Source organism: Antrostomus carolinensis, unplaced genomic scaffold, assembly GCF_000700745.2.
Source record: "Antrostomus carolinensis isolate BGI_N321 unplaced genomic scaffold, ASM70074v2 scaffold1955, whole genome shotgun sequence".
Taxonomy (NCBI): Eukaryota; Metazoa; Chordata; class Aves; order Caprimulgiformes; family Caprimulgidae; genus Antrostomus; species Antrostomus carolinensis.
In genome coordinates, this window is record NW_010315496.1 from 5,651 (window position 1) to 25,516 (window position 19,866).

The 19,866-nt window shown below is 42.3% G+C and overlaps 1 protein-coding gene across 1 annotated transcript in view; it reads left to right on the plus strand.

The window, feature by feature from the left end:
- Positions 1-19,866, plus strand: part of LOC104524926 (semaphorin-5B) — a gene marked incomplete at its 5' end in the record, with an annotated part of 35,101 nt that overhangs the window by 3,171 nt on the left and 12,064 nt on the right. Inside the window, 8 exons of the mRNA XM_010167949.2 lie at positions 2,850-2,993; positions 4,471-4,618; positions 5,975-6,200; positions 6,827-7,045; positions 8,900-9,070; positions 9,986-10,135; positions 11,041-11,085; positions 14,279-14,484. Of these exons, the coding sequence (XP_010166251.2) occupies positions 2,850-2,993; positions 4,471-4,618; positions 5,975-6,200; positions 6,827-7,045; positions 8,900-9,070; positions 9,986-10,135; positions 11,041-11,085; positions 14,279-14,484 (1,309 nt within the window). The remainder of the gene's footprint in view (positions 1-2,849; positions 2,994-4,470; positions 4,619-5,974; positions 6,201-6,826; positions 7,046-8,899; positions 9,071-9,985; positions 10,136-11,040; positions 11,086-14,278; positions 14,485-19,866) is intronic.

Below are 19,866 nucleotides of genomic sequence, written 5' to 3' on the forward strand. Positions count from 1 at the left end.
ACTGTGCCTCAATTTCCCTCAACTGTACAGTGAGTAAGGATCCAACAGGAGGAGGTGAGTAAGGCAGAGGTAGTTGTTAGCCAACTGAACAGCAATAAGCTAAAAAAAATCTAGTAAGCTCATAATTTTTTGGAGTTTGGATTCTGAGGTTGCATTGCCAAAAGCGAGCAGAACTCCTTCAGAGCAATGCTTGTAAAGACAGAGCCTAGCCTAGCTCCAAGCAAGGCTTGTTTGCCTTGTTCTGTGAGTCTGTGAACTGTCTGCAGCACGCCAGCTAGGTGAAAGCAACAGATCATCATCTGGCAGCAAGCAGCACTTGGGAGGCATGCCTGCTGGGGACAGCACTTCAACAACACATGTAGCTCAGCTTGTGTCCAAGTGCTGCCTTTCCAGGGAAGCCTGAACCTTGTGCTTGAGCAGTATGGAAGCTAAATGTGCTCCGGTCAGGTGCCCAAATATAATCACAATGTTTGTGTCCATGTTACCCCAACTCCCTAAGACCACATCTTGTCATGACTCAAGGACAGATGATGCAATAGTGTAATCACTACTTAACCAGGGTGGGACCAGCCAATATTTTGGTAAATATTGGGTCAATACTGCTTTTATCTACTTTATCTTCTCCATAAATGTTCATTCCATTAAGGACAGCTGTCTCTTGACTCCTCCTTGTAGATCAGTGCTGATTTTGGCACCAAAAATTCAGCAATACTCATGTTTTAATTGGCACCTCTCCTTCCAGTAGTGGGCTGTGCTGCCTAAAAGGCGTGTAGTCATTCCTGCCCCTGTACTGCCACCGTGGGCTGAGCGGAGCCTTCTCCAGGAGGACTTTTTATGCCAGTGACAAATGGAAAGCATACCACTGGGATGAGTTTCTCAGCACTGCTCCGATGGCAAAAGAGGCAGGAACAGCTCCTAAGAAGGGGATGAAAAATAGATTATTCAATCTTAAGACATAGGAAAACAGCATGGTTTGAAAAATAGGGACATCTGGTCATCCTACATCCGCCTCAGCCCTCAAATTTCCTTTAATTGACTTCATATGGCACTGAGATTTCTTTTTGCAAAGAGGGAGCAGGATGCTTAAACAAGTTCTATTAGAAAACTGGAGATCTGAAAATGAAAAATGTCTTTATTTCTGTTAAAAATCCTAAAACATGAATAGATGTGGAGAACTGTTGGTTTGTTGAGGAATTTTTAGTAAAAATTACTTCCCTTTTTGCTGCAATAACAGCCACTTTCCATTTGTTTTTTTTCTTTTTGTGGTTTTACATAAAATCTTACTTTTGGGTTAAGGAGTTGGGAGGTAGTAGATGGAATCATAAGATTTTTATGTAAGTGAATTTCTTGTTCTTTGACCTTGTTTAGGGTGGGAGAGGGGAAAGGAAGGAGGGAGAGGGATGAGAGAACAAGAGGAGGAGGGGAGAACCATCTAGCAGGGTTCTGAAATAAAGCTGCCAAGAACAGGCAAGAGTTGATAACAAATACAAAAAGTGTGAAGGGCAATGTGGGTTTTAACTTTCATCCTCTGCCCTGATTGGTGCTATGCCAGAAAGTATTTCTTGCCAGCAGTGTTATTAGTTCAGTAAATGCTTTGAAAATTAACATCTGTTTTCAAGCTTAGCTTTCAAGAATCAGAGAGCACCTGAGTTGTTTTTAAACTAGACTTTTTAGAAAGGTTTTTGTTTATTAAAAAATCCAAAAACAAATGAGATTTTTTTGGCTTAAGGCAGTGAAGTGTCAAGATTAGGCAGTTCTGTAAGACAGAGCATTGCCACTGGCTCCATATGAAATGAAACCTGAAGCGCAGAAGAGATGAGGTACCATTCCTCCTCTCCTGCTCCAAGGTTCAGTAGTGCTGCCAAATCAGAGGAAGGTGAGCTTTAATAAATGTAAGATTTTAAAGATTAAAATGTTGGCTTCTGTGTAAGCACGTGGCTGAGTCACCTCACGGCAGCAGCATTGCAGGAGCCGGCCACCTGCACGTGCTCAGCCTGTCACAGGAGCGAGGCACAGAGCATTTGCCGCCATCTCTGTCGCTGAGGTGTGAACTAAGGGGTTTTACATCACATTTGCTTCAGGCTAAATTGCCACCGCTCAGCAGAGATGTGATCGCTCATTAAACCATGAAACTCGATCCTGCCTCTGAGCTCTTAATTGCCTTCTGGTTTCTGCAGATTTAAGGTCACACTGCAGTGACGTCTGCAGGTGGCCATGAAAGCTAGAAGCAATTATTGTTATTTTTAATGAAATTTGAGATTTCCACTTAATAGGATTCAATGCTGAAGGCTTTAGGAAAACACCAAATATTATGAGGTTTGTGCTAAAACCATGGAAGCTGGCAGTAGTGTTGCTGTAAGAGATTTAAAGCATCAGTACCTACTGAATTAGCAGACGGTAGGGTTTTTTACATCCTTTGGCACAACCAGCACTGGTGAGTCTCAAAAGTTGCATTCTTTGTGCAGAAGAGTCCATGAGATACAACTTTAGAAAAAGTCATTATGAGACATAGGGGAGATAATAGGAGAATAGTCAGTGAGACTTATAGCAATTACACTGTTGCCCAGCAAATGATAGGAAGTATTTTCAAAATCATTCAGCATTCTCTTCCTTTCTAATTCTTGGAGACTTCAATAGGAGGAAAGTTAGGCCAGTGCTAAGCACTTTTGAAACTCCATTTTCTAAATCTCCACTGATGTAAAGTCTGGTTGAAATGAATAATCTCTTCTCCAGTGAGTTCAGTGATTCCCCCCATCAGTGCCTTATGTGTTTTGTTGTTAAGCACGGCATGACACAGGCAAACTGTCAGGTAACCCCCATACCCTGTTCTCTCTCACCCTCTTTGTTAGAAATGGCGCTTGGACACCCTGGTCTTCCTGGGCCCCCTGTAGCACCTCCTGTGGGATTGGCTTTCAGGTCCGCCAGCGATCCTGCAGCAACCCTGCTCCACGGTACGGCGGCAGGGTCTGTGTTGGACAGAGCAGGGAAGAGAGGTAAGAGATGTTCACAACACCGTGTGTTCACTTCTGTGGTTATAACATTGGCAGATGGAAGTTGTGGCTCTTCTATGAATGCAGATTAAGGCTGTTTGTGTGAATCTACAAAGCAGAAGGAATTACAGAACCTGGGAGGGATGAGGCTGTTCACAAGCCATGGCTACTCTCTTTCAATGAACCTGTGGCCATCAGACACCAGAGCTACCTCCTCTCTCAGGCAGGACCTTTCAGACCTTCACAAGTATTCCCATCTTCCAAACAGAGGGCTGACCTCCTCAATGAAAGGAGAAGCTGTGCCTGCTGTTGGCAGGGTAGAATTTATAGATACATTTACACTGTTCCGATCCGTCCCTGGGGAGGCAGTTGAATATGTGCAACTTTCACTGCCAGTTGCCCTAAATCTCTATTAATTGTGCTGATGCACCAAAAGAAGTTCAAGAGAGGATATAGCTTAACTCAGGGTTGGGGTTTTGCAGGACTTGGCATCAGAAAAACATCTTTTTTTTCCCCCTCTAAACTAAGGAAATTTCATGCAAAATCAGTAAAAAACAATACTTTTGGAACCTACAGAGTCATCTACACTATTACACTTCTTCAAGCCCAGTCCTTCATTAAACACATGCTTCAAGGCATCTCAATTTGGTTTCCAGATCTGACATTTCATTAAAGGCCACCTTTGCTTGACAGTAGGCTGTTGCTTATCCCTTGAGTGGTCACTTAAGACAGATCTCTCTGCATTTCTCAGAATACAAAGGGCAATTCATTTAACTTCCTTGATTTAGGACATTTTAATGTTTGGTTTGATTTGTGGCCATTCAGAATGGTCCTTTTTTTGTTTTAAAGACTACATCTGAGTCCATTGCAGTCCTGTGTGATTCAGTTTGAGAAAAATATTTATTAAAAAGCTGAACAAAATTAAAGTTACCTTTTGAAAAGGGAACATGAAATGGCATTAATTTAGGGCCCACTTTTAGATGCATATAGCATCTAGTTCAGCTCCAGTTGCAAACATTAGTTTCTTAGGATCTAAGCAGCAGTAAAGGGACAGATGTGTGCAGAGAAGATTGTCAAGTGTTTAGCACCTGCCATTAGTGACAGGTCACTGTTATGTTGATCTCCCATTAGACATCCCACTGAAAAATCTTTACCATCCACTCTCTTTGTGCCATACAGGCTTCAGCTTACAAGCTCGTTTGTGAATTCAGTGCATAAAAGTTGTGAGATTAGAGCACTTTCAAAAACTGACTCCAACTGTCTCAGTGAGCTCAGCCTGGTTAACTACTCCCTGTTCTGTACAAAAGGTACAGTTCTCTGCTGTGAACAGGAATATTGCTAATCTGACTGTTGGGTTGGCCTTCTGCTGACTTTGTGTGCATGCATGAATTGCACCCAAACGCAGTGTGCAGACTTGTGCCCATCACCCTGGGATGTGCTGACATGGATATTTTTTGAGCAATGCACTTTCTTCTTTCAGATTCTGTAATGAGAACAGTCCATGTCCATTACCAATTTTTTGGTCTTCATGGGGTCCTTGGAATAAATGTAGTGTGAATTGTGGTGGAGGGATTCATTCGAGACAGAGGTCCTGTGAAAATGGAAATACATGTCCAGGCTGTGCTGTGGTATGTATTGTTTATTGACATTGCATAAGGGGCACCTATTGCCATCGGGCCCCCAGGAACTTGCAGTTTAACTCCTCTCTCCATCTTGGTTTTGTTTCTTAAGCTAGAAGAAAATGTTATCCTCAGCTTTTGCTAGAGAGGAGAGTAGAATGAACTCGGGAAGCAGAGAGGTGACATTCCCAAAGTCAGTGAAGTTTGTGTGAGTGTGTGTGTGTGTGTGTCAGTGTGTGTGTGTATGTAAAGGTAAGGACAGGCTGGTATGCAGAGGACTTCCTTAGGTGCCTGTAGGCTTAGGTGTCAAGTCCTTTACCTGAAAGCACTCTATGTTTTTTCTCTGCTGTCCCACTCCCATTGAGTAGAGGAGGCCTTACATGCATCAGAAATGAGTCTTGTTGCCATACTTAAGTAAACAACAGGTCAAACACCTAGTTAGCCCATCAGTGAGGCAATGGCTACTCATTTTCTCTCTTTATTGTCCCTTTCCTATTCTGGCAGCTGTTTTGTGCAGCTGTTTTAATTAGTTTTATGGAGAGTTTTCTTTCAGTGTAAGCAGATTTGATCTGGAACCTCCCATCTGTTCACAAGCTGTTTGGCATTTACTCTAGAATCATAAAGTCCTAAAGCATTACATTTCTTTCCCTCTGCCAGAAAAGACTAGTTTATTTATTTGTTTTTAAACAAGAGCGCAATGTTTGTCACTGGAATTCCTCCCACTAGTGGCAAGAATTGTAAAGACCCCAATTCCCCCATCCCCATCCAGCCAGAACGTTGTCTGTGCTCAGTAGATGCTTTACACCAAGGACAGCAAATGGTTCAGAGTCCTCACTAGAGAGTTCAAAAAGCCAACCAAACAAAAATAGCTGTAAAAAGAGCTAATCTAGACCCATCTAAAAAATAAAACAATAAACTTTTCAAGGAATAAACCCTACTGACATTTTGTCCTCATGGGGCTCCTCTAGGCTGACCCGAGAGCAGCATCTCAGGGTCACAGCACAAAACTTGTTTACTGTTATTATTGTCTGTTCCATGAATTGTTCTTCTGCCCATACTGTACCAAGCCTTTGAAGCCCCACAGGACTTTGAGTCAGCAACGAAACACAGAGCTGAGGGAGGCATAAAAATAGCAAGCATAGTTCACCCTTGAGGTCCACCTAAAGCTATGCACCACCACCACCTCCACAGTCACCATGTTTTGTGCTGTGCCCAGCACTGGCTTGTGTCTATGAGGTCAGATAAGGTGGATGGTGGTTGTTTTAGATGCAGAGGGTACCCTTTTATTTTCTGGGGTGTAAATAAATCTGTCAGTTAGGCTGCTGCTGTTTAATAAGTAAGGAGAGTGAGTTTCCTTCTCGGCAGGAATATAAGACCTGCAACCCAGAGAGCTGCCCGGAAGTGCGCAGGAACACACCCTGGACCCCTTGGATGCCTGTCAACATCACTCAAAATGGTGCCCGCCAGGAGCAGCGCTTCCGCTACACGTGTCGTGCCCAGCTGTCTGATCCCCATGAGCTGCAGTTTGGGAGGAAGAAGACTGAGAGTCGCTTCTGCCCCAATGATGGCTCAGCAGTGTGTGATACTGACTGTACGTCTTGTCAGCTCTGGGGAACCACAGGGCATGCCTAGAGTTGGTGGTGGAAGGGGGATCCTCTCAGAACAAGAACGTGATTTTGTCTGTATGAGTCTTGACGTGTAGTCATGGCAAGGGTGGAGGGAGCCCTCTGACTCACAGTTGTGAGCTCTGTACTTATGGCAGTGTGTAGATTTGGTCTTGATACTGCCAGGCTGCCCCAAGGAGAACAGGCAATTAATGAGGGTGTTGGGAAGAAGAGAAGAGCCATTCTACAGGGCAGAGTGTCTTTTCTTTCTCCCTGGAGGTCCCCTTGTACGCTGCCTCTGGGGTTATTCTCTTCACTACTGCTGTGTTGCAAGGCAGTTTCCTGAGGGCACAGCCTCGACTGCCACAATTTGTTGCCCAGAAAGGTCATTTATCAAGGTTATCAGTAGACTCAGTTTGTGTGTGTACAGATTTCATTTTGTGTCCAACTTAGCTTTAACTCTGTGGAACAAAACTCTCACTAAGGGCTTTCAACAGAAACTCTTATCCAGGGCATATAAATCTTGATTTTATTCATGAGCTGAAGTCCTTTTTAAATGCCCAGCAACTGCTTAATTCATGATCATGTGGTGTCTTTTTTGTTTTCCTTCAAGCTCTTGTTGATGACCTCCTCAAGACTGGTAAGACCTCTGCACGGATTATCAATGGGGGCTGGTCCTTCTGGGGGGCCTGGTCTTCCTGTTCCAGGGATTGTGAGTTGGGCTTTAGGATCAGGAAGAGAACATGCACAAACCCTGAACCTAAAAATGGTGGCTTGCCCTGCGTGGGGTCAGCGATGGAGTATCAAGACTGCAATCCACATCCCTGCCCAGGTAACCATGATCATCTTACTGCATGAAATTCAGAGGTGTTCTTCCCCATCTTAATGGTAGAGCCGCTAAAAAAAATCAGTATTTCCAAGCTACTTTTAAGAAATTATTATTTTGGGGGATTTTTCCTTAATTTTTTTTAAAGCTATTGTAATGACCCATGTATGTGATCTTTAGTGCTATGAATTATGTTTCACCTAGGCTCAGAGAGTAACGCAGCCACATCCTCTAGAGGAGGTAGTACAGTGGCTTGTCTAGCAATTTTTTGCTTCAAGAAGGTTTGATGCTCAATCCAGTGGAGGGCATCATGGTGCATCTGCACCTTGATGAGGAGATAGGCTTAATAAATGTGGCTTAATACTGTGTAGAGATGCTTGATGTGGCAGTTCTTCTTGTGAACACTTGTTTCTTCCCCCTCTCCTGCTTACGTATTGTTCTTGCGATGGGCATCTACTCTTGACATCAGTTACCATTTCCTGCACAGCCAGCAGGGAGTATTCTTGCCTGGTTTCCTGGTTTTCAAGTTTGTCCTCATGTTTATGTTGCACTCCTGGTCCAGAATAGTAATAATAGATCATTAACTACTGTATTCTCTCCACTTATCTTTCTTCTTGCTCTGTAATAATGATCTAAACTAAATTTAAGTGATCTTGCACAAATTACCTTGCCTCTTCACAGTTCTAGCATCTAATGATTCTCTACATCTGGCAGTATAGTTTGTGGCCTACACTTGAAAATGCTGTATTATAATAACATTATTATGATTCCAAAATTCAATTCAAAGATAAAATTCCAATGCAGATATGATCAGAATGTGCAGCAAGAGCATAGCAGGAGTGTCAAATATTGCACTCTATGGCCTATAAAAAGAAAATAACTCTAGCACTATAAAGGCAGCTATTAGTACTATTTTGGAAGCTCTCAGTGGCTTTTCACTAATGTCTGTGCCCTTCTTCTGTGCTGTTTTCTCCCCTTGGACACTCTGATGTTTTACAATCTGTTCTGAGTGCATGATTACTATTTCTCTGTGTCTCCCTCCTTCCCTGCCTCACTCAATGTGTATACACAAATCCTGGGTTTATCTTGCACCAAGTCATCAGGTTGTTATCATCTGAATTAATGCCATGTGGACCTGCAAATCAGGCAGTCTAGTAGCCTGACAAGGGTGGGGGTGGGAATCGGGGATCTTAATTCCCTCCCTAGTTTTATTATTAACTTGTTATTGGGTTGTGCTCTGATCATAGAATCATAGGATGGTTTGGGTTGGAAGGGACCTTCAAAGGTCATCTGGTATAGCCCTTCCCCTGCCATGAGTGAGGACAATAAATAAAGCCTTTGAGTTTCTGTTTCCTGAAGGCTGGCACTAGAGGACTCAGGGCCCCCACAGAAAGGTCCCATATAAGCTCCGCTTAGGTTGTACAACACTTTTCTCTCAAGTAAATCTGCTGTTGCTGTAGGTGAAGCATCAGGAGACAATATAATAATAATAAAAAGGCTGTTTTATAAAAAGATATAGAATAGAATAGAATAGAATAGAACAGAACAGAACAGAACAGAACAGAACAGAACATTTCAGTGGCTACTCTAAAGAATAGTTTCTATTTTGGCACTTCATGATGCAGATTCTTTCTGTGCATAGACTTCATTCTGCATCCACAGAGTGCAGCACATTCATACCCTCTCTTGATATGAAGTTCTTGTTGTCAAACCCAAATGTTCTGGGGTGCAAGAAACTGCAAACTAGTCCAGGCAGGGTGAATCTGGAAGATGAGGTACAGGGGTTCTCCAGCTTTGTCACAGTGAAAGGAGTAACCAGTAACACCTGGCTCTCTCTCCTTACTTTTCAATGTCCTTCAGTGAAAGGCTCATGGTCTTGCTGGACTCCTTGGTCTCACTGCTCAGCAACCTGTGGAGGAGGACACTACCAGCGCACGCGGACTTGCACCAATCCAGCTCCGTCTAGTGGGGAGGATATCTGCATTGGTCTGCACACTGAGGAGGCCCTTTGCAACACGCACCCGTGTGAAGGTAGCCAGTTCTCATCCCTGCTGCAGTTGGCTTGGGTGATGGTGGCATCAAGGCACATCTGCAGAATGTTTAAAAAAATAAATCAGAAACCCCATCAGTTAGAAGATTTTCTGTCCATTCAGTAAATGTCCGTTGAGCCAGGGAAAAAGGAGACATCCTAGTGTTTAACTGCAATGCATCACCTTTCTCTTTACCTGTTCACTAGCCCATATTCTGGCATTCTAGTGCCTGACAGGCAAAATCTTGTTAACAGCTGATCCATTTAAAGTAATTGAAAAAGCAGGAGCTTGGTTCTTCAACGTGGAAGCTTACAAGACAAACAAAAGGAGTCATGAAGCATCAATCTGTACAGTTGCTGAAGGGACAATCTTTCCTCTTTCTTACCCAAACAGACAGATGAGTATGTGCTACAACTCAGAGGACAGGGTTTAGCTCTGTGCTGGTTTTGAACAACCTTTGTGTATTACTGATCCAGTGCAGGCTGACCCCTGCCCTTAGGAACCTCAGCAAAACACTAACTACTGTGACTTGTGCGGGCTGCTTGAGATATCTCTGTGAAGCCACCTCAAAACTTGGGCGTCCTGGTGCAGCATTGCCCCATCCAGCTCTTTGCGTGTCTTTAACCAGAGAGTTGATATAGGAGCTTTTAAGACAACTCCACACTGCCCAGTGCTCCACCAAGGGTTGGTTCAGTCCGTATTAAGAAAACTACAACCTGACAATTAGGGTATGATGCTTACACTGTTATTTGTATTGAGAAAATTAAAGCCACTAAAAGCCCCTGGTTTAGATGTGCAAGAGCAGCCCAAGCCAGGATCTAGACATCCTTCAGCATGGGAGAAGTTTGGTATCTGCAAGAGATCCTTTTACTTCTTGGTTACGTTGTCTGTGTGTTTTCCTGATCTTGGATTTCAGGTGGCTGGTCAGAGTGGTCGGAGTGGAGCCTGTGTAATGAAGAGGGCATCCAGTACCGCAGCCGTTACTGCGAGGTACACAGCCCAGACTCTTCTCAGTGCGTTGGAAACAGCACGCAGTACCAAGATTGCCTGTATAATGAAATTCCTGGTATGTACAGTGTCATCGAGGAGGGAGAGGGTGGGCCAGTTCAGGAGAGTAGCTCGTGCCCAGCCTGTCAAGCTAGGCTGAGATTTTCACTACTATAAATTGGGTTTGGTTTCTTCTGGAAAAACAAGAAAACAAACAAACATGTTATAAACTCCCCTGTGGCAGACACAGGGCAACTGGCATTCCTTTAAGGCAGCTTAGCTTTTATTTAAAACAGAATTACCTATATCTGTAATAAATAACTAGTATTGCTTCACCTGAATTGAAGCTTTTAACCTTGCATAGTTCATCTCAGGCTGGGTTATAAAAATTATCTCTGTTCTCAATATGGATATGGGCAACAGAAGGTCCTTGAGTTCAGATATCAAAAGATGCATCCCTAAAGAGTGAAGAAATAAGGTGAGGCAGATGGAGAAGATTGGTGTGTGAAGTGGGGAGATTAATCAAGGGTCTAGCAGAGCGACACTGTTGATGGACAGATGGTCATCAACATCTTCCACCCTGTGTTTTGTGGAAATTTAATCTCTCAGGCAAATATTTGATATGGATCTAGGCTGAATAACCCCTTTCCACATGTTCTTTTCTGGATTACAGTGCCCTGACTTACAATTCTGACATCTCTAGGGAATGGTAGTCTACTTTTTCATTATTTTCTCAGCTGTCTTCTTTCCCCTAAATTGAAGAAGCTAAACAGTGGTCAGGTAACACTGCTGCAATTGTCAGGTCTTTGGAGACATTTTGTTGCATGTGTTTCACACTGAGCTTATCATTCAATTTAGAGAGACTCTCAGCTTACTGCAGAACATGTGAGCAGCTTCTCGTGTCTGGAACACAGTGGGTTTAATTACTTAAAGAAGCAAAGTTATGGCAAAATGACAACTTTCTCCAATCTTCTCTTTCTGTAGTGATCCTGCCAGCCTCCAGCATTGATGAGAGCACGAACTGTGGAGGTAGGGTACCACTAACCATATATCTTCTTTTTATCTTAACCTGGCTTCTTTTCTCCCTGTGCAGTATCAACCAAACCATTAATCTATACAGCTCATATCCCACTGATAGCCTTAATTCCACTGGAGTCTTGCTGGCTGAGTCAGACTGGAGGAATGTATTGCATGTCCACTTGTCAGTTCCAAGATTTTTATTTATTTCAGGGTTTGGGTTGGCCACTGAGGATCATTAATTACCAGGGAGCACATTGCTTGTCTCGCTCCACCCACAGGGTAAATGGTTAAGGAGAAAGGAAGGGCTATTCCTCATTCCACCACTGTAAGCCTCCAGCTGTTTGGAGGCAGGTGTTTATAAGTAACCTATAAAGATTTCACTGAACAGGGTATCTTAGACAGATCCTTTGCTGATATAGGATGAGATTAGAGTTTGTACTTGTCCTCCAAACACTTCCTTTCATTCAAATCCTCACCTCTTGTGGAAGTTGTGTCTCCTATCTGCATGTAACTTGGAAAGATCCAGTCATTAGTGTCACTTTTCCACTGCCCTAGAGCCCCGATGATAAAAATGCAGACTAAAGAAAATGACAGGTTCCTTCAACATTTTAAAATGCTAGCTTCACACTAATGACCATGTCAATTCCTGCTAGCGTCACATCCCTGCTTTCCTGAAATCTAGATGATCTGCAGGCTGCCAAAAGCTATTCTCCCTGTGGAGATCATGGCAAAAAAAGGTATGCCACCTGTGGCACAGAAATGTGGCCTCTCGGTTTGTGACTGTGGGACGATCAATGGAATTAAGATTTCAGCACCTGCAATGTAACAGTTGGCTTTCTGCGTCACTCCTTCTCTCTCAGAGGGTGCAATGGATCTGCTTCAGTTCCAGCACTCCTTGCTGTGGCTTGCACTCTGCTGTTGTGCTCTGTATCCACATTTCCTTCTTTTACCACCACCATTGTATTTGCTGATGCAATCTACATTTTACCACAGCCAATACTATTTATTACTTAGTGTTCTACAATGTTCGGCAAAGAAGCCAGTCAATAGAAATTCTGTTGATGCATCTCAGAAAATCTGTATTTTCAAAGTGTCTAACCAGAAAGCTTCCCCCCTGGGGACTCACATGGTGCAAACAAAATAATTTGTTTTTTTCCCTAAGATAGGTGTTAAAGCCATCTGAAAAATCAGATGGGTCTTTCAAAGGTGAGAAGGAAATGTAGGAGAGCTTTATGTTTTAGAAAGGATCTCCTACTGTAGTGAATTGGTAAATGTAGCAGTGAAATGAAACATTCACTGCAATATAATAAAGCTGGACAGGAGGAGAATGTGACAGAGCGTCATGGGGCTTCACTGAGCACGGTTGCATATTCTGTGTTTTAGCTCTCATGGATGACATAAAGCAGGCTGAGGTTTTTGGAAAGGAAATGTCTTTTTGGAAAAGTCTTGTAACATTTAGTAGGAAATTATCATCTTTCTTCTGTTTTTTTGGACCATCATGCAAAACACAATAGAAAGTGGTAATCTTGCAATAGAATTTTATAGTGTGGTTTAAAAAATAAAGGTAGATCGTCAATCTAATAAATTCTGTACGTTTCTCACTGTAATTATGGTTGAAGTACATTACTTTGCTGTAGAACTCTGTTGGTTTTGTTCTTTTTAAACTCAGGAGGATATTTTTTAACTAAAGATTAGAGGAGAGCAGTAGACTAATGGACAGAATTCTCTATTTGAAAAGCATATCAGTTAAAATGTAAGATGGCACCAAAAAAAACGCACATCGTGATCAGACTAAGAATGAACCTCATTTAAAGCCACTCTCTGAGTAGTCCCTTCCATTCCTCTGCACACAGTCAAGTCAACACAGCAGTCTGTCCAAATGAATTGGCTTTTTAAGTACTATGGGAATTTTACTGAGCCAATGTGGCTATCTCCTGGACAGCTGCCTTGGGGGGCCAGCAGTCAGGGGTTCCCCTCAGGCACGAGGGCCCCTGTCACTCCTGTTTGGAAGATTACAGAGCAAGGGCAGAGGAAAGGCAGTAGCATTTGGACTCATCATTGCTGATTCTTTTTCTGTAGATTCCCTCTCCAACCTCGCACATAGCAAAAGAACAGGGTCATAAAGTTTTGCCACCCAAGACTGCCTCTGGTTGCTTCATTAACTTAGTGGCTGTAAAGGTCACCTTTGTTTGTTCTGTTGTCAGTGGAGATCTGTTGGTCATTGGTTTTACCACGGGGTTTGAGACTCCCTGAGAGGTGGGGGAGGAATGAGGAGTGCTATTTGACTTTGTCTTCCCCTCACCAGCCAGAGTTGTGAGTTAAGTACCTCCCAGCCCATGGGATGCACAACTACAGCTCCTTCGAGAGGTCAGCGCTCTGCTTGGAGGGTGCTGCTGCAATCCCATGTGGAGAGAACTCTGTAGGAGACTTTTATAGTCCAAGAGCTTTTCTTTTTGAAATATTTGTGCTGTAGCTACCTCGCCAGCACCTGCCTGCAACTAGTTTCCTATCTTTGCAGTTCGTGGAGAAAGCCAACAAAGTGTTTTTCAAGCAGTTTTCCCCCTTTCCTTTTTCCGCCCCATCTTTCCCATTCCCTCAGAACCCCTGTTTTGCTGTTAGTGGTACAAATACGCCTCAGAGGTAATGCAGACATGGCCAAGGCAATGCTGCCCCATGAATAAGCAAGAATGCTGAGCACACTTGGATTACACAGGGGAGGAATGTATATCTCCCCCACCCCCCACACAGTCCCACAGGCATTTTGGGCAGCTGACAGAAAGGGTTTTCCCGTCCCTTCCTTCCCCTTCAGAGAAACACTGAGCATTTTTATCCCCTTATTTCCATGACATGCACATGCTTTGGAATCCGTTAATGTGCATTGTTTGTACGGCTCATTTCTTTAGCTGTCAGCTTAACATAATGTTTATTTTCAGTATCAATAGGGGGGAGAGAGGAGAGACAGGGAGGGAGCTTTGAGAAAACAATATATGAACCTGTTAAACTGCACAAGGCAGAGCTGCAATGGGGAGACCAATTTGCAGGGAGATTATGTCAGTTTATGTTAGAACGTAAGACTCTGGCTTTAACAGCTTATTAATGTTGATCCCAAGATGTCATAGCTCTGATTTGCACCTGTGGTCTTGTCAGGAGAGGGAAAAAGGCTGTTCTTTAAAAATAGTATCTCTTGTCATTTTCCTTGCAGGTTTTAGTCTCATCCATCTGATTGCCACTGGGATCTCCTGTTTCTTTGGCTCTAGCCTCTTAACGTTTGTGATTTACGTGTACTGCCAGCGCTGTCAGAGGCAGTCCCAGGAGTCGACTGTTATCCACCCAACCACTCCCAACCATCTCCATTACAAGGGCAACACGACCCCCAAGAACGAGAAGTACACCCCTATGGAGTTCAAGGTAGGGTTCTTTATGAGAAATGCCATGAACAGCTTGATACTAGCTGAACAAGTTCAGGTAGTAATGTATTTATGTCATGGTTGGAATTGGGTAGGTTTGTGTTTCTGTGTGCAGCTGTTGGCATTTGGCATTACATGTGGGGTTGAAGGGACGTTTAGCCATAATGTCACAAAGGGGTTAAAAAGTTCTGTTACTGTGATGGGATTTTATTCTGTTTCACAGTCCTGATGAATGCCAGTCTGGGAAGTACATACCAAGACACTGCAGCCCATTCTGACTATTGTATATATACAAATTGTCCTCTAAGAAATCAGTAAGAGCTCTCAGTTCAGTGCATTGTTAGTGCATGGTAAGAGGAAACGGAGGGGAGGAAGAATAAAAATGGAAACTTCATTAGGCAAATAGCTGGGAAAGTACTTATTGGTAGGATGAGATTCTGGCAATGCTTTGGGAACTGCCAAACTGGAGAGAATAAGAAAGCAGAGAGGGTTCTGCCCCCTCTGTCAGTATTGGACAGAACTTACCCCAGGCAGCCATGCAGAATTCAATGATAGCAGCAGAATTTAGAGCTGAAGCATTAGGAGAAGATGAGCGTTGAAGTGGCATACTCTGTTGGCATGTCTGTTTGCTAAAGAAAACACCACCCACTATCTGAGCAGATAGGACTAAAGGTGCAAGAGACAATCCACTGAGACAGTAGTGCATCATTGTACTTGAGCATCAGTCTCCAGGTGAAGTGTGAGATCAGAGAAGTGAGCAGTGGGATGGGTGAAGGGGCTTCATGTCACCACGGGAGGAACAGCCTGCTTAAGGTCACTTGAACAGTGTGGAACATTATTTGGGACATGAACACAAAACAGAAGGAAACCCTGCAGCTGCTTATTCCTTTGTATAGCTATGTGCTGTTGACATTTTGATTGTCTGTTTCTGCTGATCAGGCCTGGCTTCTGACTGAGTCCCAACAATAAGATCAACAGTGGGACCATTTCTACAGTCTAAACTCCCTGTGTGTTGGGGACTGTTTCTATGTAGGCATTTTGTAATGCTGGGCACAGGGTGTTTCCTGATACATGGCTATGATTTGCAATGTGAACATGTATCAGAACTAAGAGCTTGAATCAAATAGTTTGAAAAGATTTGGTGTTGTTTTGGTGTTTTAAAGGAAAACAGTTTGAGCTGGAAAAAAGCAGACTAGTTTGGCAATAAGCATGTGCTGAATTCCTTGTGTTGGGCATTGCAGCCCCTCAGAGGATCCCGCTGCCTATAAATGTAGTTTCAAAAATACATTTCCTAGCAGCATAAGGCTACAGTTGCATACAGTTTAATAAGGTGCAGCATCATAATGCGAGTCAGCATGGATTTGTGGAAAGTAAATCATGTCAAGCAAATTGGATTCGTTTTTTAAAATTAAATAAATATTGATCTAGATAGGAGGGAAGCAGCAGACATATTGGGATTTTCAGAGGCTTTTAACAAAGTTTCACAGGATGTATTATTCTACACACTCTGCATGTACAGGTTAGGTAATTAATTATTAAGACAGGTAAAGAACTGGGACCTGATCCTGGGAGCTTCAAACTGTGGGAGTAATCCTTTCAGTTATGTGAGTAGTTGTGGCGAAGTCAATAGGAAGATCCAGATCAGAAAGGCTTGCAGGGATAGAGATGAGCAAGAGCATCCCCTTGTTTCTTATACAGCAAACAATGAAGAAAAGAGACATTTATTTTTGTGGCCAAAAGCAGGTAATTACAGGGTTGGCTTTCTGTTAACATTTTCTTCATGATTTATTTTGTGCTATCATATGTTATTAGATTATGGTAAAATTTAGAAGGATGAAGTTGTTCACAGAATGATCTTGATCAATTTGGTAAATGGATTATGAAATGCAATATGTCTATGCCGAGTGGTGCAGTGGGGTAGAAGTAATAACAAAGCTAAGCAAAGTTTAAAATAGCAGCAGATTAGTTCATGTAGTATCAGGAGGGAGTTGACCTCTTTGATAGATCCATCTCTGAATACTTGATCTAGTGTGTAGTAACAGTGAGCAGCTGTTAGAGTCTTCTTTCAAGGGACATAAAGAGCCTAGGCATTAGATCAAGTTTTGAAAAGTCTAGTTTATTTAAAGGAAGGCATTAGCTAACTGGGACTGTATGAGTTGGACTGGGGGGAGAAGGGACTTGGACACAAGGAGAGATAAACCAGATGGGGCTTATTTATAGAATGTTAGGAAGTGAAAGAGTTCAAGTGCATAAATCTGCAGTCATTGGACAGACCAAAACTAAATGTTTAGGAGCAAGGGGCTACTTGCTAAGAAGAACTCAAAGTCATACTCTTTCAGTGTGGTGAATGAGGCAAAGAGATTTACAGAAAGAGTAAAATCTGTTTATCAAGTGAAGCCCCTTGTCTCTATTCCTGTGAATATTTCCTTATGTTCATCTTCTCTACTGTCCCTCCTTTCTTAAACTCTTGCCTGAAAATGTCTCATTTAATACTACAAATTTGCCACTTCTTAGTGTTCCGTTGAAGAATTTAACATTAAGGCAGTAAGAGGAAGGCTCTGTGTACTCTGTGCTGGGTAATTACAGAACTTGTTATTGGCTAGCTTTATATTTAGGAATAACTGGCAGATTTTTCTAAAGGTCAGGAGTGAGTTTTTCATGCCTTCAAGGAGCATGTGTGGTTTTATTGTGATACTACACAATTAACATTCAAATGACAGAGGAGCTAAAATTCATATTCTGGAAAATGAGGGTTGAACTGAGCTTGGATATGAGCCCATCTGAATTAAATATGTGTAAGTATGAAAGAAAGTGAAACCAACTGAAATTAGAGATTCTAAACCCAAGTAAGTTTCTATTCAGCAGATGCCAAGAAAACTTACCTCAGCATTTTTTAGATAATGAAAGCTAAAGAGTCATAGTAGATTTGTTTGTGTGTGAAAGAGTTAATAAATCCATGATTAAGGAAATAGATGGTGTGTAGACTACTTTTCAGTAACAGAAAATGATAATACACAGTGACATGATGGTAGCAGAAGGCTGAGCATATGTACAAGTCTATTATTTTCCATTCTTTGATAATAATAAGCCTTCTGCAACCATCTTTAGTTTGTTTTCATCTTGAAATATCTCTGCTCTCCAACCAGCAGGTGAACACAGTAGAAAGTTTGGCAGTGTTACATTCCAATGTACAGCACTGAATACAAACTCATAAATCAAGGTGAATTTTATATGAAGGCAGATTTTAATGAAGGAAGTACTAGCTGATAGAGGAGCCTTGTTGGACATTTCAGCAGAGCAATGCAGTAATGCGGATCAGATGTAAATATCATACATAATGGTGACCTATTGATCATTTAGCTGATATTAACTTGCCTAGGCAGTGATTTGCAGAAGGGTGTTTTATGTTTGCCGTCTTCATTTCCCTTCCTGTTTTGCTTTCTCAAGAATGCTGTGAGGTTTATTATTAGCTATTTTAGCTGTGATATCTTAAAAGATTTCATGCATATGCATTTGTCAGCAGCATGTTGATTTTGTTTTGTTATTCATAGATCGTAGGGGAGAGACCTCTTGTGTCACCTAATAAGCAGTTCGTGTTTCATTAATTGGTTAAAGTTCATACAGCACTCTGACAATATTGAAGACTGTGCAGAACAAGAGCATAATGAAATAAAAATTATCTGCTCTTCACATTTTGGCATGATGGGTTACAGAACCACCTACAACCTTCCCAGTACTGCCACACCAATTAGTTAATAACTGGCTATCAAAGCAGAGAGGAGATCCTCTTTTTTAACATCTTGCTTCAGCTACTCAGTGACTTACTCATGTGAGTTAATTATTAGCATCATGCTGATGGAAAGCCAGATGATCCTGCAGTAGAAGTGGGAGGATGTAGGGTCAAGGTTGAGCCCTTGTGGATTAGGAGCTCTTGGAACAGCCACACGTGGAGAAAGGGTTTGGACTGAACGTCTTCCTTTTGCTAAATCCTCTGCCAATAAATAGAGCCAATTTTTTATTCTACATGGGACTTTGACAGGCAAATGCGTCTGGACATTGGTCCAAATCCAAAATCCAATGGCCTTTGGATCAGGCCAGATGGGATTAGTGAGAAATGTAAGTTTACAGGATGGTTATGGTGATGATTCTGCAGATTTTCATCTTGATTGTGCTCGACAGACCTCCCTCTGTCCTTCCTTCCTTAAACACTGCTTTAGTCATGAGTAATGCACTCAAATTCTTTCTGTACTAGTGCCTCAAATAAGCTAAGGAAGCACCTGAGCATTGCATCTGCTCTGGGCATCACCACTGCTCTTGTAGAAGCTGTGGGCCAAACACTGAAGTTGTGCTCAAGCTAACAGTCATTTATGTCAATAAGCAAATTTATTGTGGGGGAAGGTGAAGCAAGAACCGAGTGAGATTGAAGGATGTGACAATGAAAGAGGGAAACTAAATGTTTGATGTATCACCTGAAGTTTCTAGGAGGACACCAGAACAATACAAATTCATTTGAATAGGACTGTGAGTCCTGCACTTGCCCAAAATTATACAACAAATATAAATGCAGCTACCAGAAAATGGGGGGAATATTCACATGGGACTCTGTATAAATTAGAAGCTACAATGAATATTTTTTAATAAAGTGAGAACAATGCTGTTGAGAATTAAGTAACAATGCAGAGCAGACAGCCCCTGCAAAGGACTCTGGACACTGATCCATACTTCATTACTAATCCTGAATAATTCATGGCAATAAAATACCAATGTGGAGAGTTATGAAACAGAAACCAATTCTGTCTTTGGAAGAAGAATCCTTCTGAGCAAAACAGGCTGGGTGTTTGGCGTGGCTTTCAACATTGCAAAAAGAAATAAAGCTCAGAGTATAGGAAAGTGGATCTCTATGTTTTAAATGTTTCTCTCTTGGTGATGGTCATTTTCATTGCTGCTGAAAATCCCTACCTTTTTATAGTAGGGACACAGCCAGTGTTTCAAGTTTAAATGAGCTCTAACTACTCTCAGGTGCCCTAGAGGAATGGCTGTCTAAGTCAGCCTTGGTCTCTGAGGATGTCTGTTTCTCTCTGCCATGGAAAACTTAGGGCTTCCATGTTCTACCGCTTAATTTGGTATGTTGCTACTCCAACTCAAATTGACTAACCCATCTATTTGTAGTGATCACAGCACATACATTGATAGCACTGTGATATAAGCTTTTTTCTTTTCGCAGTGACTGTTTCACTGTGCATCATTCAAGCCTCAGGAAGTGGCTGTGAAGTTCAGACATAAGCCAGCGGTTGATGATATCCAACATTGTCAATAAGTCATCAACAGCCTCCCTGAAGTATTTCCTTTAGCTGTGTGGTGTTTTAGAGAGAGATTTAGCTGA